This window comes from Lampris incognitus, chromosome 16 (genome assembly GCF_029633865.1).
Source record: "Lampris incognitus isolate fLamInc1 chromosome 16, fLamInc1.hap2, whole genome shotgun sequence".
NCBI classification, from domain to species: Eukaryota; Metazoa; Chordata; class Actinopteri; order Lampriformes; family Lampridae; genus Lampris; species Lampris incognitus.
In genome coordinates this window covers 29,539,321-29,557,333 of record NC_079226.1, presented here as the reverse complement: position 1 = coordinate 29,557,333, position 18,013 = coordinate 29,539,321, and the positions used below count along the sequence as shown (strand labels likewise).

Below are 18,013 nucleotides of genomic sequence, written 5' to 3'. Positions count from 1 at the left end.
GTTTTATGCATTCAGACATGCACACACATACATATGCGTGCGTGGACACGAGCACATACTTACACACACGCGTGGCACAGACCAATCTGCCCAGCGCGGCTCCTCCTAAATCTATTATGCAGGATGACAGTGTTTTAATCAAGCTGATTGTCCGGCCCCTCGCCATGTCTCTGCCATCTCTACTTAACCAGCGCCACAGCCGCAATGTTTTTAAAGGAATAAATGACACCGCGATGGAGGAAGAGCGAGAGGCAATCTAAGCCACAGAGGCCCACAGGCGTTTGAAGTCTAAAGACTCTTTCATCCCTGACTCCGGCAAATGAATGATTTTTTTCCCCACACAGTGACAGGACGGCTCTGACAGGACCCAAACACATGAACCGTAGCAGAGCTGTCAGATAGTCCAACACCCGGCACGTGCCCAGACACGCACGCACACGCATACGCACATAAACGCGCACGCACGCACACGCCACAGAACATATGAATCATAGGCTGCGTGCCACCCTAAGTTTACGACCACGGAGGACAAGAAACCAAAACAGAACCATTAAAAGGAAAGGGAGCGAGAGAGAGAAAGAGACACAGCTTCAGAGAGAATAGGACAGAAAGAGAATGATGCTATAATTAGTCGTTTGTGCTCCCTTAACTGGCATTTAGTTTTCACTGGAGCTCTTTGTGCGTAGACACAATGGGGCTGATGTGGCATGAGTGAACTACACAGCTTAGAGGATTAACGCCGGACTGAAGCTGCGGCGGCGCGCTTGAGTCTTTCAGGCACTCTGCAGTTCACACATACACACGCGCGCAAACACAGCAAACACAAACATACCTGCACACACACCTAGATGTACACATTTACCTACATACGCACACACATAAGCACACCTGCACACACATTTGGACACACGTGCTTGCTTTCGTACGCGCACACACACACACACACACACACACACACACACACACGCACACACATTAAGACCTGTTATGCTTGCACGCACGCACACACACACACACACACACACACACACACACACACACACACACACACACACACACACACACACACACACACAGGGGGGATTAGCTGAGCAACACAGTTCTGAAAGCTGTGAGTGAGGAGGTGTGTGAAGAACTGCACTCATCACCAAGGGGATAGAAGGAGCACAGAGGAAAAAGCAGGCTGACTCAAGCACACACACACACACACTCACACACACACACACACACACGCACCCACACATACCAGCTACACACACCACACCACACATTCAGATATGCTTGCATGCCCACACACACACACACACACACACACACACACACACACGCAGCACACTACCTGTGTGATGAAGCAGCATATAGAACAACAACCTCCCATGGCCTCTCTACTGTGGGGCTGAGCTGACAGAGCTATGACAGAGAGGATCTCAGAGATAGGCCGAGAAACGTTGAGAGAGAGAGAGAGAGAGAGAGAGAGAGAGAGAGAGAGAGAGAGAGAGAGAGAGAGAGAGAGAGAGAGAGAGAGAGAGAGAGAGAGAGAGAGAGAGAGAGAGAGAGAGCGAACGAGAGAGAGAACGAGAACGAGAGATAGCCCAATTTACCACACGGCCCTGGGGGCCACCAGCCTTACATGTCCTTCTTTTACAAATAGATTGTATTGATTTCATACCATTAATGTGGCAGATCTCACGCTATTAGGGTCTATCTCCATTTCCCAGTGTGAAGGGCCCTGCAGGCTCCCAGCCTTGTTCAGCCCTCATCTGATCTAAACGGCTCCAGCACGCTGCGTGGACACGCTTACACACTTGGCCCACCCCAAGCTGCTCCTTTCATGCACCATTAGGGCGGCGTGTCTCACTCTGCCATACAATAGCTGTCCGCTCGTGGTTTACAGTATGTAGCACCCTTTATTGTATTTCTCGGGTCGGCGGTAAGAAGGCTGAACCAGATGCAGAATCATCCTATACATCAATATAACATGATCCCTCACAGGAGAGCTTCAACACGCAAAACTAAGAATAAATATATTCACAATTGCCTCTAATACTGGTAGGAGATGAAAGCATAAAAAGGTACCTCCGAAAAAAGATAATAATCGATAGTTGAAAGAAGAGTCTTTCTGAAGTCTTTTTTTGTTTGTTTGTTTTTGTTTTTGTTTTGTTGCGAGAAAAAAAGTGCCTTCATATCCTGGGTTTTTTGTCCGTTGTGTGTGTGTGTGTGTTGTTTTTTTTTTTTTTTGCCACTCAAGTATCCTCTGAGAAATATCTTAAAATCAATACAATAACCTTGACGCCTCTGTCCGATGAAAGAAAACGCGAAGCGGAGGTCCTTGTGGCCCCATTAAGTCTGGGAAATTAAGAAATCCGATGTGCGTCCGGTGCCACGCCATCCCGAGCTACCTCTTCCGTTCAATGAGCATCGTGTTTTGTTTTTTTTGTTTGTACCGTCCACCATGTACACGCACCCCGAGCCCTGTTCGGCTTCACACTGGAACCAATGGATCCTGGATAAGCCAGAGTATGTCCCCCATCGAGCCCTGTGGGGGGGGGGGTCAAACTGGATCCATGTGATCAAACCAAGCTGATTCGGGTGGCAGGGAAGATGGACTGAACTGAGAAACAAACACCTCAGATAGCTATAGCTAGCTAGCTAGCATTGTCATTTTTTGGCTCATCCAGGGAATGCAATGGCTCAGCGGCCTTGTGATTGGGTTTGGGTTCTCCAGGTCTCAGTCGTCCGTCAGCGTCCCATCCATTAGTAGTCAAACATCTTTGTTTAGATAAATAGATCTGTATTCATAGAAAAATAAGCATCAACCACACTGCTGGCTGTTCATTGCTAAGGCACTTGGCTGTGTTCGTGTCATCTCTCTCCCTTCCACTGAACCTCTTGTTCCCCCTTTTTTTATTTTTACCCATCTCTGTATCCGCCCCTCCGGCCAACTCCTTCTCGTGCACTGTCCCGGTGCCACGGGTTGGGACTGTGTGTTTGATGCCGTGTATCGAGAGCGGGAGGTGGGTCGTCTCTCCTACACGCGGGTCTTTGAGAGTGATCATATGAATGCTTACACCCACTACACTGTTTCTCTCTCCTGCTCTCTCGCTCTCTCTCTCTTTCTCTCACATCGTGGTGCTTGAAGTAGGAAAGAAAGAAAAAACCCATCGTAATGCGCCGGCCTCAGTACAGTACGACAGAGAGGCAACAACGATGAAAAAAAAAAAAAAAAAAAAAAAACCAACCCAATTACTCCCAAAAAAAAAAGAAAAATCCAAAAACAATAACACTGTAGTAGCTGCAGCTGACGTTGTGCCTCCGGGCAGAGATCTGTGATCAGCTAATCCTTATCAAATCCGGACTCTTAAGCCAATATTGGGAAAAATACAAAACTGACCGCAGCTCACTACCCAGGAATAAACATACTGTGTGTAGCCCCACTCCCCCAGAGACTCCTCTCACAGCCATGTACAGACTGTCACTGGCTGATTCATCGTCAGAGAGGGGGAGGGAGGGGAATAGGAGACAGGGGGGAGGACGACTGTTGGATGAGGAGGGGGGGGGCAAAAAAAGAGGACCGTTAGAACTGGTAAGAGCGGTCCAGCACCTCCATGTAGTCTGGTGTGGTCCTCAGTCTGGTCCTGGGCTCTCCTGCCCCCTGCTCAGTCTGGCTGCTGTTACCAGCGCCACTGCCTGCAGCCGTACTGGCTGTAGTGACCACCAGCATTTGGTCAGGCCTGGCTTCCTGTTTGGGATCAGGGGGGTGGGGGTAGCGGGGTGGCGGCCGCGTGAACCTGTCGGGCAGGTCGCGGAATTCAGGGGTGGGGATTCTGAAGAGGCAGTCCACCAATTCCACCTTAGGCGTGGGACCCTGGCTGTCGATGACGGTCGGGCAGAGGATCCCATTCCCGTGGAGACCGGCGAGTGGCCCCATCGCCCCGGCGACCGTGCTGATGGGCGAGGAGGACACCTCCCGCGTCCACTCCCTCTCCTTCTCCGTCACGGTGTGACAGCCTCCCTCGCTGTCTTTACACCCTGCGAATGGCTGCTGCTGTGGTTGGTGCTGTTTCACCGCTGCATCCTGCTCCTGTTTGTAGATAGGGCTGCCGCACGCGTGTGGGGCTGTGGGAGGAGCACTTGGGCCTTTGGCGGCGGGTTCAGGGGGCAGGATGTTGTCGTAGACGTGGTTGTGTTCCGGGGCAGGGAGAGGCGGCGTCTCCGGGAGGACATGGTGGTGGTGCTGGTGCTGGTGGTGGTGGGGGTGGTGGGTCTGCTCGGTGAAAATCCCACACTCCATTTGGATGCCAGCCAAATCCACCTCTCCCTGGCGGCGGAACGGCAGCTTGTCCCTTCTCCTCAGGGCATAGGCGATCAGCGCCGCTGCTGCGAAGAAGGCCGAGACAAGCAGTACCAGCAGGCTGAGCACTAACACCGACAGCGGGATTGAGTCTTTCCCCGGGGGGACCAGAGGTCCCAGCCCTGAGCCAGGGTAGCCAACCGAGACCCCTCCGTCTGGAGCTGTGGAAGTAGCAGTCTGCCCCTCCTGCTCCTGGTCCTCCTGGGATTCCAGCTCTGGGCAGAGGAGCTCCATGGACAGTGAGCGGAGGTCCACGCCCATGGTCTCTTCGGGGGAATGGCAGACGACTTCCCCCACCACCACCACGGCGCTCAGCCCCTCCAGCCAACGCTTCAGAGGAGCCGCCTCACAGTTACACTCCCACGGGTTCTGCTGCAGGTCCACCTGGAGAGATATAAAAGAACCACCAGTGTGTAAAAGGAAAGTCATTACTGAGTTGCTACATAATTAAAACGGGACGTCACATTGCCGAAATGTAAATAAAAACACACAAATTTGTGAGTGCTGGAGACATCTGGAAAATGTGTCGTTAGTGGCTTTGTGACTATCCCTTTTACTTAAGAGTAACGAAGGCTGAAGTTTACCCTGTTATATGATAATGAGAGCACAAATGTTTTATTTTCACTTTAACCCTCCCCCAAACCTTGCACGAACAAGAAAATGTGGCAAATATAACGATCAATCTGTCGTTATCATAACAACGTCCATGTCTCCCTAACCGGTTTCTTCTATATCTTCTATTTGAAATATGTGGGTGATGTATTTATTCATGAGTAAAAAAAACTCATTTCTCCAACTCAAAATGTTTCCCATTACAGAAGACAACCTCAAGAAAACACTTCAGTTATTCAGTGACAGGATGGTTGTTCAATGACCTGAGCCCATGCTGAGCCATTTCCCCAGATGGCCTTCCACAGAAATGACATTAATCGTTCCTACAAACAGAATCGACAAAGTGTGTTCCTGTATCCTGGTCAGTGGATGCTTCTGGCCGTAACACCTGACACGACATGAATCCATACTTTTTTGCATAGTTGGCCCAAGTGGAAATAACATGGGGGGGGGGGGGCGAACACAGGCAGGACTGCTGCAATGCTCGCAGCACAGACTCAAAAACAGGGCAGCAAACCAACTTTTTTTAAAAAAAAAAGCATCCTATCTGTCTATCCTTTTTTTTGGTGGCTTAACTCTTACTTGAAAATTGCCAACGCGTCAGTCTTAAAATTACGAGAGGCGTGAAAAAAAATCACCAAATCACCGTAGTAGCAGCCATTTATACATCTCCACATCATTACTCGAGCTAATAGAGCTCTGCCGTCCTTCCACTGAATCTTCCTCACTAATCAAACAGATCCTTAACTGCTATCCTCGTCCATGTTGGCAAGCTCTATTTTTTTAGATTTTACATTGAGCGGGGGGGGGGGATGCAAATTTTTAATGGTTTTCAGGCTAATTCCCCACACCCCCGCCTTACTTGAATCCACTCGTGGCTCTCTAAGAAAAAGCTTGGTGCGCTGAAAGCTGCTGAAAGTGGGAGTAGGCTGTGTGAAAGAATTCAATTCTTTCAGGTCAGTCCCCCATTGGTGTATTATTTAAAAGCTACCCATCGCACAATGCACGGCTTGCAGAAGCGGGTGCAAGGTAAGCACAATCAGTTGCCATGAATGAAATAAATAAACACATTTTTCTCAACATTTTCCTTTTCACCAACCAATGCTTATAAAAAAAACAACAACTACTGCCTGGCTCCGGTTTATACACTGCAAAAAATGGCATACAATTGAACAAGGCCGGAAGTCTTAAAAATCCCACAATACTATATCATCTTGTTTCAAGGATCATTAACTCATCACAAGCTCTGTAGGACTGTCTAACCGTGATTTAAAGCGGCGATCTCAAAGATCTCGGTTACGTTCTTTGTTGGCATACGCTTCCCGGAAGTCATTTCTTCAGCAGCTAACTAGTTTGTCCGCCACAACGCTGAAACACAGAGTACCCCCCCCCTTTTCTCCCCAACTGTACTTGGCCAATTACCTACTCTTCACATCTGGCTTCCCATCAGCACACACGGCCAATTGTGTCTGTAGAGACGCCCGACCAAGCCGGAGGTAATACGGGTGAAACGCAGAGCGCTTGTTCTGCCGATCGTCTCTGATGGGAAAACTTGTGCTGGGAGACGTAAAAACCATCACTTCCTGTACGACACGGTGTTTTTGGATGTGGGTATGTGTCCTGGTCGCGGCACTAGCGCCTCCTCTGCTCGGTCAGGGCGCCTGTTCAAGGGGGACGGGGAACTAGGGGGAATAGTGTGATGCTCTCACGTGCTTCGTCCCCCTTGGCGAAACTCCTCACTGTCAGCTGAAAAGAAGCGGCTGGCGACTCCACATGTACGGGGCATGTGGTAGTCTGCAGCACTCCTCGGACGGGCAGAGGGGGTAGAGCAGAAATCGGGGCGGCTCATAAGAGTGGGGTATTTAGTTGGATACAACTGGGGAGAAAAAGCGAGAACCCCCAAACCCTTGGTATTTTTGGCTGGAATATTGCCACAGACAGGTTTGTATTTCTCCATATTACTGCAATGCCCTTTCATCAGTGGTCGAGCGCTGAATCGTCAATGTGTTGTCTCATTGGGCGAAAGATTGTAATTTAACAGAAATTAAGTTACCATCTTTCTTAAATACCATCATCTTAAATAAACATATTTATTCAAGCGAGAATCCTCAAGATGCCACTTTAACTTAACGTATAGTATGTCTGAAATTGTAGGGGCAATTGTCAGCATTACCTGTACTTGTCCCTTACAAACAAATATAGCCACAGCCTTACAATGCCAGCCTACATTTCACAAGCTCAGCTCTGTTCACGATGAGATATTGGTCTGGAAGGGATCCATTGAGAATTGATTGTGCCTGGCGGCTGGAAGCCGGACCAATCAGCGAACTATGAGGAGCAGTTTATATGATGACAATGCCGAATTTCGGAAATGACAACGTCTACACCAGGAGAGGTTGAAACTGATGCTGCTGTAGACTGAGTTATATCATAAACAATTACACGGACGGCAAGAATTGTGTACACTCATAACTAGGTACACAAACTGACTTACCAGTGACTGTGGCGTTAACTTGCAGACCAAAGTAACGAAATTTTGCAGTGTAGATTTAGTCCCGCCTACGACAACTTCCCTAATGCCGGGATCAGACTACAAGAATTCAACCCAATTTTAATATGATTTTGTCAACGCCGACAAATTTACAGGGTCGTGCCCGATTATGAACGTCGGGAACAACGAACGGGCGTCTTTACCCCGTGTAGTGTGACATAATCGAAGAACAGCGATGTGGCGTCTGGGACACGCTACGACATCCCAGCGAAGCATGTCATAACTTTTTTGTATAGACAAGTTTACGCGGCACTTCCGGTCCATTTCCGCATTCGGGCCACTCTATGCTTTTCTTTTCCGGTGTAACGAGCTACCTAGTTACCACAGTTCGGGGAAAGGGTTTTCTTTGATTGGCTTTTTGGCAATAAAGTGATGGGAACAAACAAAGACGTTTTTCGGTGGTTTCTTCAAATTCAAAGCCTTCAACCACGTCCGTGATTCGAAATCTGCTGTTGGTTTCTGTGGAAGGAATACATTGGAATGCAGGGACATCGCCGTTTTGTGCCAGGTCGATGGGCAACGCACTCTATCCAACCACTCATTCGGGCGTTTCCGTGTATAAGTACAGCCACGCACCGCACAATGTGTCCCTGAACCATTTTTTGATGTTCTAATGTCAATTTTTAATGGTAAATGTTGTTGAAGACATCGCAGATCTAGGCTTGCATGACCGGAAGAACAATGCACCCACCCCGGCGCCCTAGGTAAAGGCGGGAAAACTCGTCTTCCTTGACACTGACCAATAGGATGACAGAGTGCTCTCTGGTGCGCCTATGTAAATGTAACCGGCTGCCCCCCGAATTCGCTACATAGACATGGCCAAGAGAAAATAATGCTGCTGTTACTGCTGTCAGGTGGAACAACGAAACCGAGGGAAGGCTCATTGAGCAGTGGAAACAATACCCCTGCCCTGCCTTTTTTTACTTTTACTCGAGAGGACCATGACAATGACAGAGTCAAAAAAGATGGGCTATGGGGCGTCCAGGTAGCGTAACAGTCTATTCCCTTGCCTACCAACACGAGGATCGCTGGTTCAAATCCCTGCGTTATCTCCGGCTTGGTCGGGCCAGATGTGGGTATGTGTCCTGGTCACTGCACTATCGCCTCCCCTGGTCGATCGGGGCGCCTGTTCAGGGGAGAGGGCCGTTGCAGTCTTCAGTCCCCCCCCCCCCCCCCAGATCGGCAGAGGGGGTGGAGCAGCGACTGGGACAGCTCGGAAGAGTGGGGTAATTGGCCGGGTACAATGGGGCAGCGTCCGAGTGATGTCACAGCATCGTTGTCGCTATGGACGCATCACAGGAAGTCAGACATGCGGAGCACGTTAGACAGTACAGCATGGCTGTTAACAACACCAACTCACGTATATGCTGCCATAAATCCGATAATATTAATCCCGAATGATGTTCCCGGTGGAAAGTTTACATCAGAGATCGAGGTGCACAGTAACCTGCAACTAAAAAGATGGTTGCAGTGTCGTGGACTGCCGAGGACAGAAAAAAAAACGAGCTGATTGACCGGTTAGTTGAGGGGGTGTGTCAACTGTCACACAGCATAAGGTTTCCCATTTTCTCTTCATTTGGCTGTGTAGGCTACTACATACATTCAGATTTGAAATCAAACAATTTCATATGAGGTTAAAGTACAGCTTTTTAGCATTTAGCTTCTATTATTGACCTTGTCAGTAGCAGACTGGCCAGGGAGCACCGGGACAAAGTACCGATTGCACCCTACCCCCCGTTCATGGTTTTATGAACACTTGATTACAGTTAAATTGGTGGACTTGTTTTATTAGCTTTTATTAACTTTTTAATATTTTATTTTATAATGTTAACTTGTCCCAATATTTTAAGTGGTCTGAAATACTGGGACTATATTTAAAAAAAGTGTTTCTAAATGGTGAATCCGATATTTATTTATTTATTTATTTGTCTGTTTTTGAATATTCCGTTTATTCATTTTCCATGTTTACAGTATAACAAGAGAGACAAACATAACAACTCACACCCAGTGCCACGATAACATATACGTCTTACATTTATCATTCACTACACCCTCCCACATAGAGATAGGATTTTTAGCATGACTCCCACACCCCGAAATATGGATACAGAGATAGAGAATGATGATAAGATAAAAATGAAAATATTTAAAATAATTAGTAAATTAAAAAATTAAAACAGATTCCATGTAATTCATCCATGGATGTGAATCCGATATTTATACAAACACCCTCTAATAAAAGCTGAAAATCTGTACTTTAACCACATATGAAATTGTTTGATTTAAAATCTGAACTTTTGTAGCATATAGCCAAATGAAGAGAAATAGATTGCTCTTGTCAATAACGTGCTGGAATTGGATCAGGGTGATCATCCGTCGGTCCTTCTCCGCCAACAAAATGCTTGGTACAGATGAACGTCATTTTATGGACTTTGTTAGCGTTGAATTGCTCGTGTGGACGGCCGCAAGCTCCGATCCAACGTAAACACTTCCTCAGCTGCTGCTTGGGTTTCGGAAAATTAAGGAACCATACACCCACCATATGTGGACTATCCGCGTATCTGGAGTCACTATTGCATTCCCCATAGCAGCAATGTTTTACGTACACCATGGCACACTAGAAAAAATAGGTGAAAACGGCAAAAAAATACGCAAAAAACGAGGAAAATTACAACAAACTGCTTACTTCTAGTGCATCCGGTGTCTGACTTCCGTTTGCTGCGAAGCTTCCGCTTCCGCTCGGGAAGGGCTAAAAATAGCTCATGGACGCTTCCCCATTAGGGAGAAAAAGGGGGTAAATTACACACACACACACACACACACACACACACAAGATGGTCTAAATGTTGGCGCGAAATAGCGAAGGCACGTCAGCAACCCGGCAAGTAGCTGGTTAAACTATGCTAGGTTATCATTCCCCAGTAGTACTAGCTGCAACAGCGTCCACAAAGACCGCCAGCATCACACATAGCGTTTCTGTAGCTATGATTGACAGCTTCTTGACCCTCCTCCCCGACGACCTATGAACTCGCGCAAGATCGTGAAAGGCAGCATACGATGATTGGTCGGGGTCATACTTGTAGTGTTGCTAGTCCCCAGGCCAAGACACAGCAATAATTTATGGCACTGTGATTGCCTAATCTGACATGGTGACCATCGTGAAAGACAAAGTTATCGTGTAGTTTGATCCCGACTTAATAGCGTCCCAAATGCCTATTGAGCATTCCAAGACCACAACGGGTGAAGTGAAATGTGTGGGCTTGCTTTGCGAGGGTGAGTAAATGATGCTTAAGTCTGGGTAGGATATTCGCAATTTAACTCGTTTCAAGATTTCTGGTCTTTCTGGTAAACAAACGGTTTTATCCGTTTTCCGAAAATCTTACCTACTTGAAATATCGTCCTGCTTTGGCGGATTACTTTTGCTTGTTTTGGGAGGGGGGGGGTTCTCACTTGGATATGCTCAATTTTTGTCTCAGTTTTTTAAAATGGCGTTTTTACAGTGGCTTTCCCTCGGCGCGAACCCACCTGCACGAGCCCGGTGAGGTGCTCCAGGACGCCCTCTACAGGGAGTCGCAGGAAGTGGTTGTTTCGCAGGTTGAGGCGGGCGAGATTGACTCCCGAGAAGACACCCGGAGGGAGGCTCCGCAGCAGGTTGGCATTCAGGAACAGCAGCTGGAGGGAAGGCATGGAGTCAAAGGTGCCAGGCTCCACCTCACGAATCTCGTTGTACTCAAAGTAGAGGTACCTAAGGAGAGAAAGCGGTGATGGAAAGCAGTTACTAGGTCACCTTGTGTTTGCACAGACACTAAAGAGGAGCGACGGCGTGGTTACTGTTAAAAAATAAAATAAAAGACAAAAACAGGACTGCCAAATCTCAGCACTTAACAATGTCTTCCTTATGCCCCAAGACAGGTCAGTCTGTATGAGTGAGCATTCATCATTATGCCGTAAAGCCAGGGAGACAAGATGAGAGACGAGATCTGTTCTGTTCAGGAACTGGCGATGCCGCACCAATGTACATTTCCCGGGAGAGTGAAGTTGAAAAGGCAGTCAATGGATATTTCTACGGGGGCATAACTTCTTACATACTTTGTTAAAAAGCCCACATAATCATCCATTCAATTCTGAGTGGCTTCAGGTTAAAGCTACATGATTTCGCATAGCAGATTTGGCTCTGCGTTTTTAAGCATTAGGAGGGACTTGTTCGTTTTTTTTACTAGCAATGGTTATATGTCCTTAGCTGCACTGGTTCTGGTGGTGGTGGGGGGGGGGGGCACAAGTAAATTCTTGATTTCAAACACACATGAGATTTAGTTGAACATTATTCAGGATTAGAATATCGGCCTGTCCCAAATATATACATATTAACATTTTTCAAGATTAATTCTAACTATATAATTCTATAATTCTGCTTTTCTATCACCATTTGGGCTAATTTGTCATTATGGCTAATTATAATTCACCCTCTACCCTCAGAGCATCATATGCACTGTTCATTTCTTACATAGTCATGTAAATATCGGGTAACAGTTGACTGGCTGACTATGCAGTTCCCTTTTTGACAGCTGTTGGTTGGTTTAAATTGCCATGGTGGGACAGTAACTTGATGACACCTTTGGCCACATTGGTCTCATGTATGTAGTTCCATGAGTGGCTCTATCTAATGTTAACATCCATCCATCCAGCCATCCATCCATCCATCCATTATCCAAGCCGCTTATCCCAATCAGGGTCGCGAGGATGCTGGAGCCTATCCCAGTAGTCACTGGGCAGCAGGCGGGGAGACACCCTGGACAGGCCACCAGCCCACCCCAGCAACGTTAAGATCAGGTATGGAACACCGAGTTTGATCATTATTCAAACAAACCTCTCTGAATAATGGAGATTTCAGGAAGGTTTTAAAAAGTTCAGAATTTGTTTTCAAGGCCCAACACTTCATGCAAGCCATAGTTGCAATAAGAGCAAAAATGAATGGAAGAAGGACTGGAATTTACTTATACACAGTTTGAGAGAAACTGCTCAGCCCCATTTACTCGCATTAGAATTACTTGCAAATGCTAATGGGGGCTGCTGCTCAATTGGCAAAACTAAAAAGTACCTTTTAAAACTTATCATGAGAATTCTCAGTAGTGCAGGGATGCAAAATTCCTGAACCTTTCCTTTATGTAAAATTACAGCGGAGCCAAGAACAAGAGGGCTTAATCATGTTCCAAGTACAGTATTTCCCTACCATTCTTTTAGCTGCAGTAGCCCCAAACAGTTGGAAAGCTGCCTACACAGCTACAAAAACACAACCATAATGAAAATTAATCATTTGGCCTTACTCCTCAGTCTGGCCCCAAAAAAAAAAATTACCAACTGCTATTACAGCAGGATTGCTTACATGTCATGATATAAATATCGAAATAAAAGCTACCCTTAAGCTTCAACACCTACTAAAACAAATCCCAAAATGAGACCGGCAATCCTCACATCCGCCTAAAAATCTACAGGAAACACTGTGATGTTACGGTATTTTGCAAAATACTGTACTGCAATTGGTATGCTTCTACAGCTGCCCAGTTCAATTCACAATACCACATCATGACTTAACATGCACACCTGGATATGTGCAAAAGAACCAAAGCTAACCCACAATTGTCAAACACTGGCTGTGTAATCCACTGGATTTATTAATGCCATTATTTACACCAGATATTTGCCAAGGTTTGCATACAATATTTGCACAGCAATTACCTTTGCAAACCTAAAGTTTGAAAATGATACATGCATCAGTCTGTGGCATTTATAATAACGCCTTGGAAACAGCACATCCTGGGCATCTCCCAGACAATTCGCCACCTTATCAACACCTCTGCATGCAAATAAAAAATGCATTCATTTTCACATTGTCACTCACACAGCAATTTTCCCCAGAGTCACACTCCCACTGAGGCATGCCATCAGCGTGGGTAACGAATCACGCTCCCGGAAAAAAAGGGTACCTTTCATTTCAATCTAAGTCTAGCATCAATGTAATCAAAATGTTCTGCACCGTGTAGTGCTATTATTGTACGTAAAAGTTATTTTCATGCATTTATCAAACACATGCAAATTTCCACTGGAATACAATTTCAGTTTATGGATATATTCTAAGAGCACTGAAAACAAAGTGTTTAAAACACAAACTAAACCAAAGTATCTCACCAAACTTGCATTCCAGCCTGCCATGAAGGAAATCCTACCTGAGGTTCTGAAGTCCCAGGAACATGTCAGGGCTGAGTCTCTCCAGGTTGTTCCCATTCAGGAAGAGGCTCCTCAGGCTTGGCAGGCTGGAGAAGGCTCCCTCCTGAAGGTAGGAGATGCGGTTGTTCCCCAGGTGGAGCAGGTCGAGGCTGGAGAAATTCCAGAAGTCTGTGTGATAGATCCTCTGGATCAAGTTACCACTCAGGTACAGCTTACGCCCGTTCAGCGGTCGTGGGGTTAACTGGGACACGTTGAGGAAGCGGCTCTCCTTACAGTTGACAGTTAGGCCCAAGTCTGAGATGTGCAGGTTGCAGGTGCAGCCCAGGGGGCAGATGATGGGGATGGGGGGCCGTGTCTGGTAGCCAGCCATGGGGGGGTTCTGGTTGGGCATTAGGCTGCGGGGCGTTGGGGATGTCCTGGACGGCCGGGGCCTTTTAGTTGGCCTAGGCTGCCGTTCTCGGTCTCTACGCTCTGCCGAGGAGGAGGAGGAGGAAGTGGAAGAGGTGTGTGCATTCTGGCGTGAGCCATGAACCATAGAGGAAGGTTTAGTGGGCCTGACTCGGCCAGGGGGGGAGTTGGACTTGGGGGGCAAATGTTGGGTCTGCGACCCACCTGGTGGAGCACCTCCCTCTGCTTGTAACTCTTTATCGGGGAGGTCTGCACACAGCTCTTTGCGGGGGATCTCTCTTAGGTCCTTACCATGGAGGTGGAAGGGGTACTCGCAGGTGACATCCCCCACCACAGCTGTGTAGGGGATCTGACCCAGCCACTGTTGTAGCTGGACCGCCTCACAGCCACAGTTCCAGGGATTTTCCTCCAGCTGCAGCTCCATTAAAGAGCGGCCCACATACTCCAGGGTCCCGGCATATGCCAGACTCTTCAAACGGTTCCCCCGCAGGTCCAGGTGAGTCAGAGAAACAGATCTGCATTAGAGAAAGGTGATAGTTGACTAGGTTAGATGAGAGAACAGTGTAATTGAAACTGACCAAAGGCTCACACTTATTGCTGTTGAGGAATTCCTTGTAATTTGGTGTCTATGCCTGAATTTTGATATGAAAAAGCACAAGGCAAAAACACTGATTTGATCCGGGGTCCTTGAAGAAGGAAAAAAAAACAGACAAGATTGAAATTCGTCCTAGCATTGCTATTTCTGCTAGTAAAGCACCGCCAGTTCAGCAGCTTTGCAGTATGATAATCAGATTCTAACCTGAACAGATGAGCAGGCAAGACGGGGATCAGGTTGTCATTGAGAATGAGAACCCGCAGCTTGTACAGGAACCTTAGAGCCCCGCTGTCAATGCGCTTGATCACGTTGTAGTCTGCCTGCAGGTAAGCGAGTGAGAAAAAAACCCAAAACAAAACACGAGAAACATGTAACTGCAGCAATAGGGAAATAAATTGAACATAGCAGGCACTGCAAGAAGCAGGAAACTCATTTATTTGGAACAAAACAAAGAAGGCCAGATGAAAACAACCTGATTCACTGGTGGCTATTGATCACCGCTGTCACAGCAATTTGCAGTCGTGTCTGACAATTGGTCAATAATCCCATCAATTATATACAATCAAAATGGATTTTCGTCTCCAGCCTACCTGGAGGTATTCTAGTGCCTCCAAGCCCGAGAAGGTATCATTTCGGAAAACCTCCAACTTGTTCTCATGGAGGTATAGGCGTCTGAGTTTGGCCAGCCCATGGAAAGCTCCCACCCGGATGTCCTGGAGTGCATTGTTGCCAAGGTTTATCGCCACAGCGTTGCTAAGGTGCTGGAACCCGTTGCTATAGAGACGCCTCAGCGAGTTCCTCTGGAGGTTGAGTTTGAAGGGGCGTACCCACGACTGTGACACCTGGATGATTAATGGGTGTACTGACTGGTTATCTTATTAATTACTTGAATATGATAATGGTGAAACACCCATAAGACACATTAGAGACAGGATATTAGAGTTAGGGATAGAGTGTATTAATGAGAAACAGATTACAGCCCGCCTACATGATTAAAATAGCATGTCTTGCGCAGCATAGCACAGTGTGGGGTCTTGCATTGACAGCAGAAAGCGCGCATAGTCACTACCTGGCTGACATTGGTGAAGCCTCGCCCATCACAGTGCACGTGCAGAACGCCTTCCTTGACCTCACACGTGCACGGCTCGAAGCACGGCTCATCCACTTCCTCCTCGGAGGCGTCCACCAGAGGGGTGTGTGTGGAGGTGGGGGTGGGGGTGGGGGTGTGCGATGCCCAGGACAGACACACACACCCCAGGGCCACTGCCAGAGCGACCCACTGCATCCTCCTGCTTCTCCCTCTCAGCTCAGCAGCCTGAGGCAGGAGCCCAGCATGACCCTTCACCGCACTGCAAGGAACCCACGCACATGCAGCACACAAGCATGAACCAAGGGAAACACGCACGCACGCACGCACGTACACACATGTGCGAACAGTTAGTGTAGTGCAAATGAGCAGGAAGACAGCTTTAATTGCAGAAATGAGTTCAAGATGAATCAGATTCATGATACACTGCAGGCTTACTCACGCAGATACAAAGTGACACAGCGTAGATAGCCATGGTAAAAGCCTTACATTAAATTGCATTAATGATGTATGGACCCATTGGAGACCATAAGGCACAGGAACAGAACATAGATAGACAGACAGACAGACAGACAGACAGACAGACAGACAGATAGATAGATAGATAGATAGATAGATAGATAGATAGATAGATAGATAGATAGATAGATAGATAGATAGATAGATAGATAGATAGATAGATAGATAGAACAACAATAGCCCGATAAACACTCAATGCTGCAGCACCTTGGAACAACTCTCTGACCCACCAACGTATTTAATGAATTTGAAATTAAAAGTATTGCTGTAGATTATACAAAACAAGTAAAGGAGGACGCAGGCTGTTTCTTCTGTGAATCATACTCCGTAATTATTTAAGTGGCTTGTAAAATATGTTGTGAAGAAGCTTGCCATGGATACAGTCAGCGGTATTTTTTTGCAGTGTCCATTGAAGCTGAAACGTTACGCACGTGTTGCTTAAACGTATGCATTATGAATACTGGTAAATGCAAATCAGATTCATAAACCTCTGGCTAATGAACTTCTCTGTTAAATTGAATGAATAGCAATCAGTGAGCAGGGGGGGGGGTGCCACATGAGGTGCTGCAAGTTATCAGTCACACACACACGGTGTGCTAGGTTATCAGCGGCCACGACGCCCCGTCATAATCATAACCGTGATAATGACGTCAGAGGGGCAGCATCACGAGAGACCGGCAGAAACGGAACTTTTAAAACTCCAGAAGCGGAGGCTTCAAACGCCAACTCAGCGGCAGGGAAATCAATGGCTTGATGATGGCAACGAAGTTGACGATGAGGAGGAGGAGGGGGATGAAGATGCTGCTAATGGCGTCGGCAGTGACAGCGTCGGAGCGCCCAGGCAGGAAGCGGTGCACGTTAAAGTGGGAATTCCAGCATACCCCCCCCCCAAAAAAACAGTTAAAAAAAACTGATGAGATGCGAATCTTGTATCGGACTTTCTCTTCTCGAGTCTTAATAAGATCTAAATTGGATAAAGCACCTCGACCGGCTCGCGCAGCACTGAACGCCGCCATGCAAAATGCAATAATGATCATGGTGGTATGGTAGAGCTGTAATCACACAGCAATAATCTAACATCAGCGAGTTAGACAAAGGCAGCGGTGAAAACACCACCGCCCGGGAAAGGAAGAGCAATCACGGGGATGATTATGACGGGATGGGGAGGGTGGAGAGGAGCCGAAAGAGAGGAGGGAGTGAGCCAGAGGTATCAGAGGGGGCAAGGGGTGGGTGGGTGGGTAGGGGTGAAGACGAAAAGAGGAAGAGGAGGCAGCAGAGGTGGGAGAGAGAGAGGAGTGGGATTGCATAAGCACTGAGGAGAAGGCAGCGAGTCAGTCAAGGCTGCCACTCAGGATGAGAGCTCGCAGAGAAAGAGCTGAAATCTGATATTGATTACATCAAAGCCCCTTCTCCCTCGCCCTGCACACAATGTGCTGCTGCCGCGGAGAGAGGCTGCTCAACTCACCCTCTGTGTGTGTGTGTGTGTGTGTGTGTGTGTGTGTGTGCATGCGTGCACGCGCGAACGCATGCGTGTGCATGCGTGTGTTTCTGTATACGTGTGTGGGTGCATGTTTGTGTAAAGAAGAATGTGTAAAAGGTCAGATGATATCCGAACACGATGTTGCTTCTGTTTTTTATTTTATTTATTTATTTTTTGTCTCTCAA

The 18,013-nt window shown here is 47.3% G+C and overlaps 1 protein-coding gene across 1 annotated transcript; it reads right to left on the bottom strand.

The window, feature by feature from the left end:
• Nucleotides 1-3,574: 3,574 nt before the first annotated feature.
• On the bottom strand, nucleotides 3,575-16,027 carry LOC130126541 (SLIT and NTRK-like protein 3). Its single transcript, XM_056296109.1, has 6 exons — nucleotides 15,812-16,027; nucleotides 15,333-15,584; nucleotides 14,947-15,062; nucleotides 13,739-14,662; nucleotides 11,040-11,259; nucleotides 3,575-4,735 (listed from the first exon to the last, which is right to left on the bottom strand). Exons 1-6 carry the CDS (start codon nucleotides 16,025-16,027, stop codon nucleotides 3,575-3,577), a joined length of 2,889 nt encoding a protein of 962 aa, XP_056152084.1.
• Nucleotides 16,028-18,013: the final 1,986 nt, after the last annotated feature.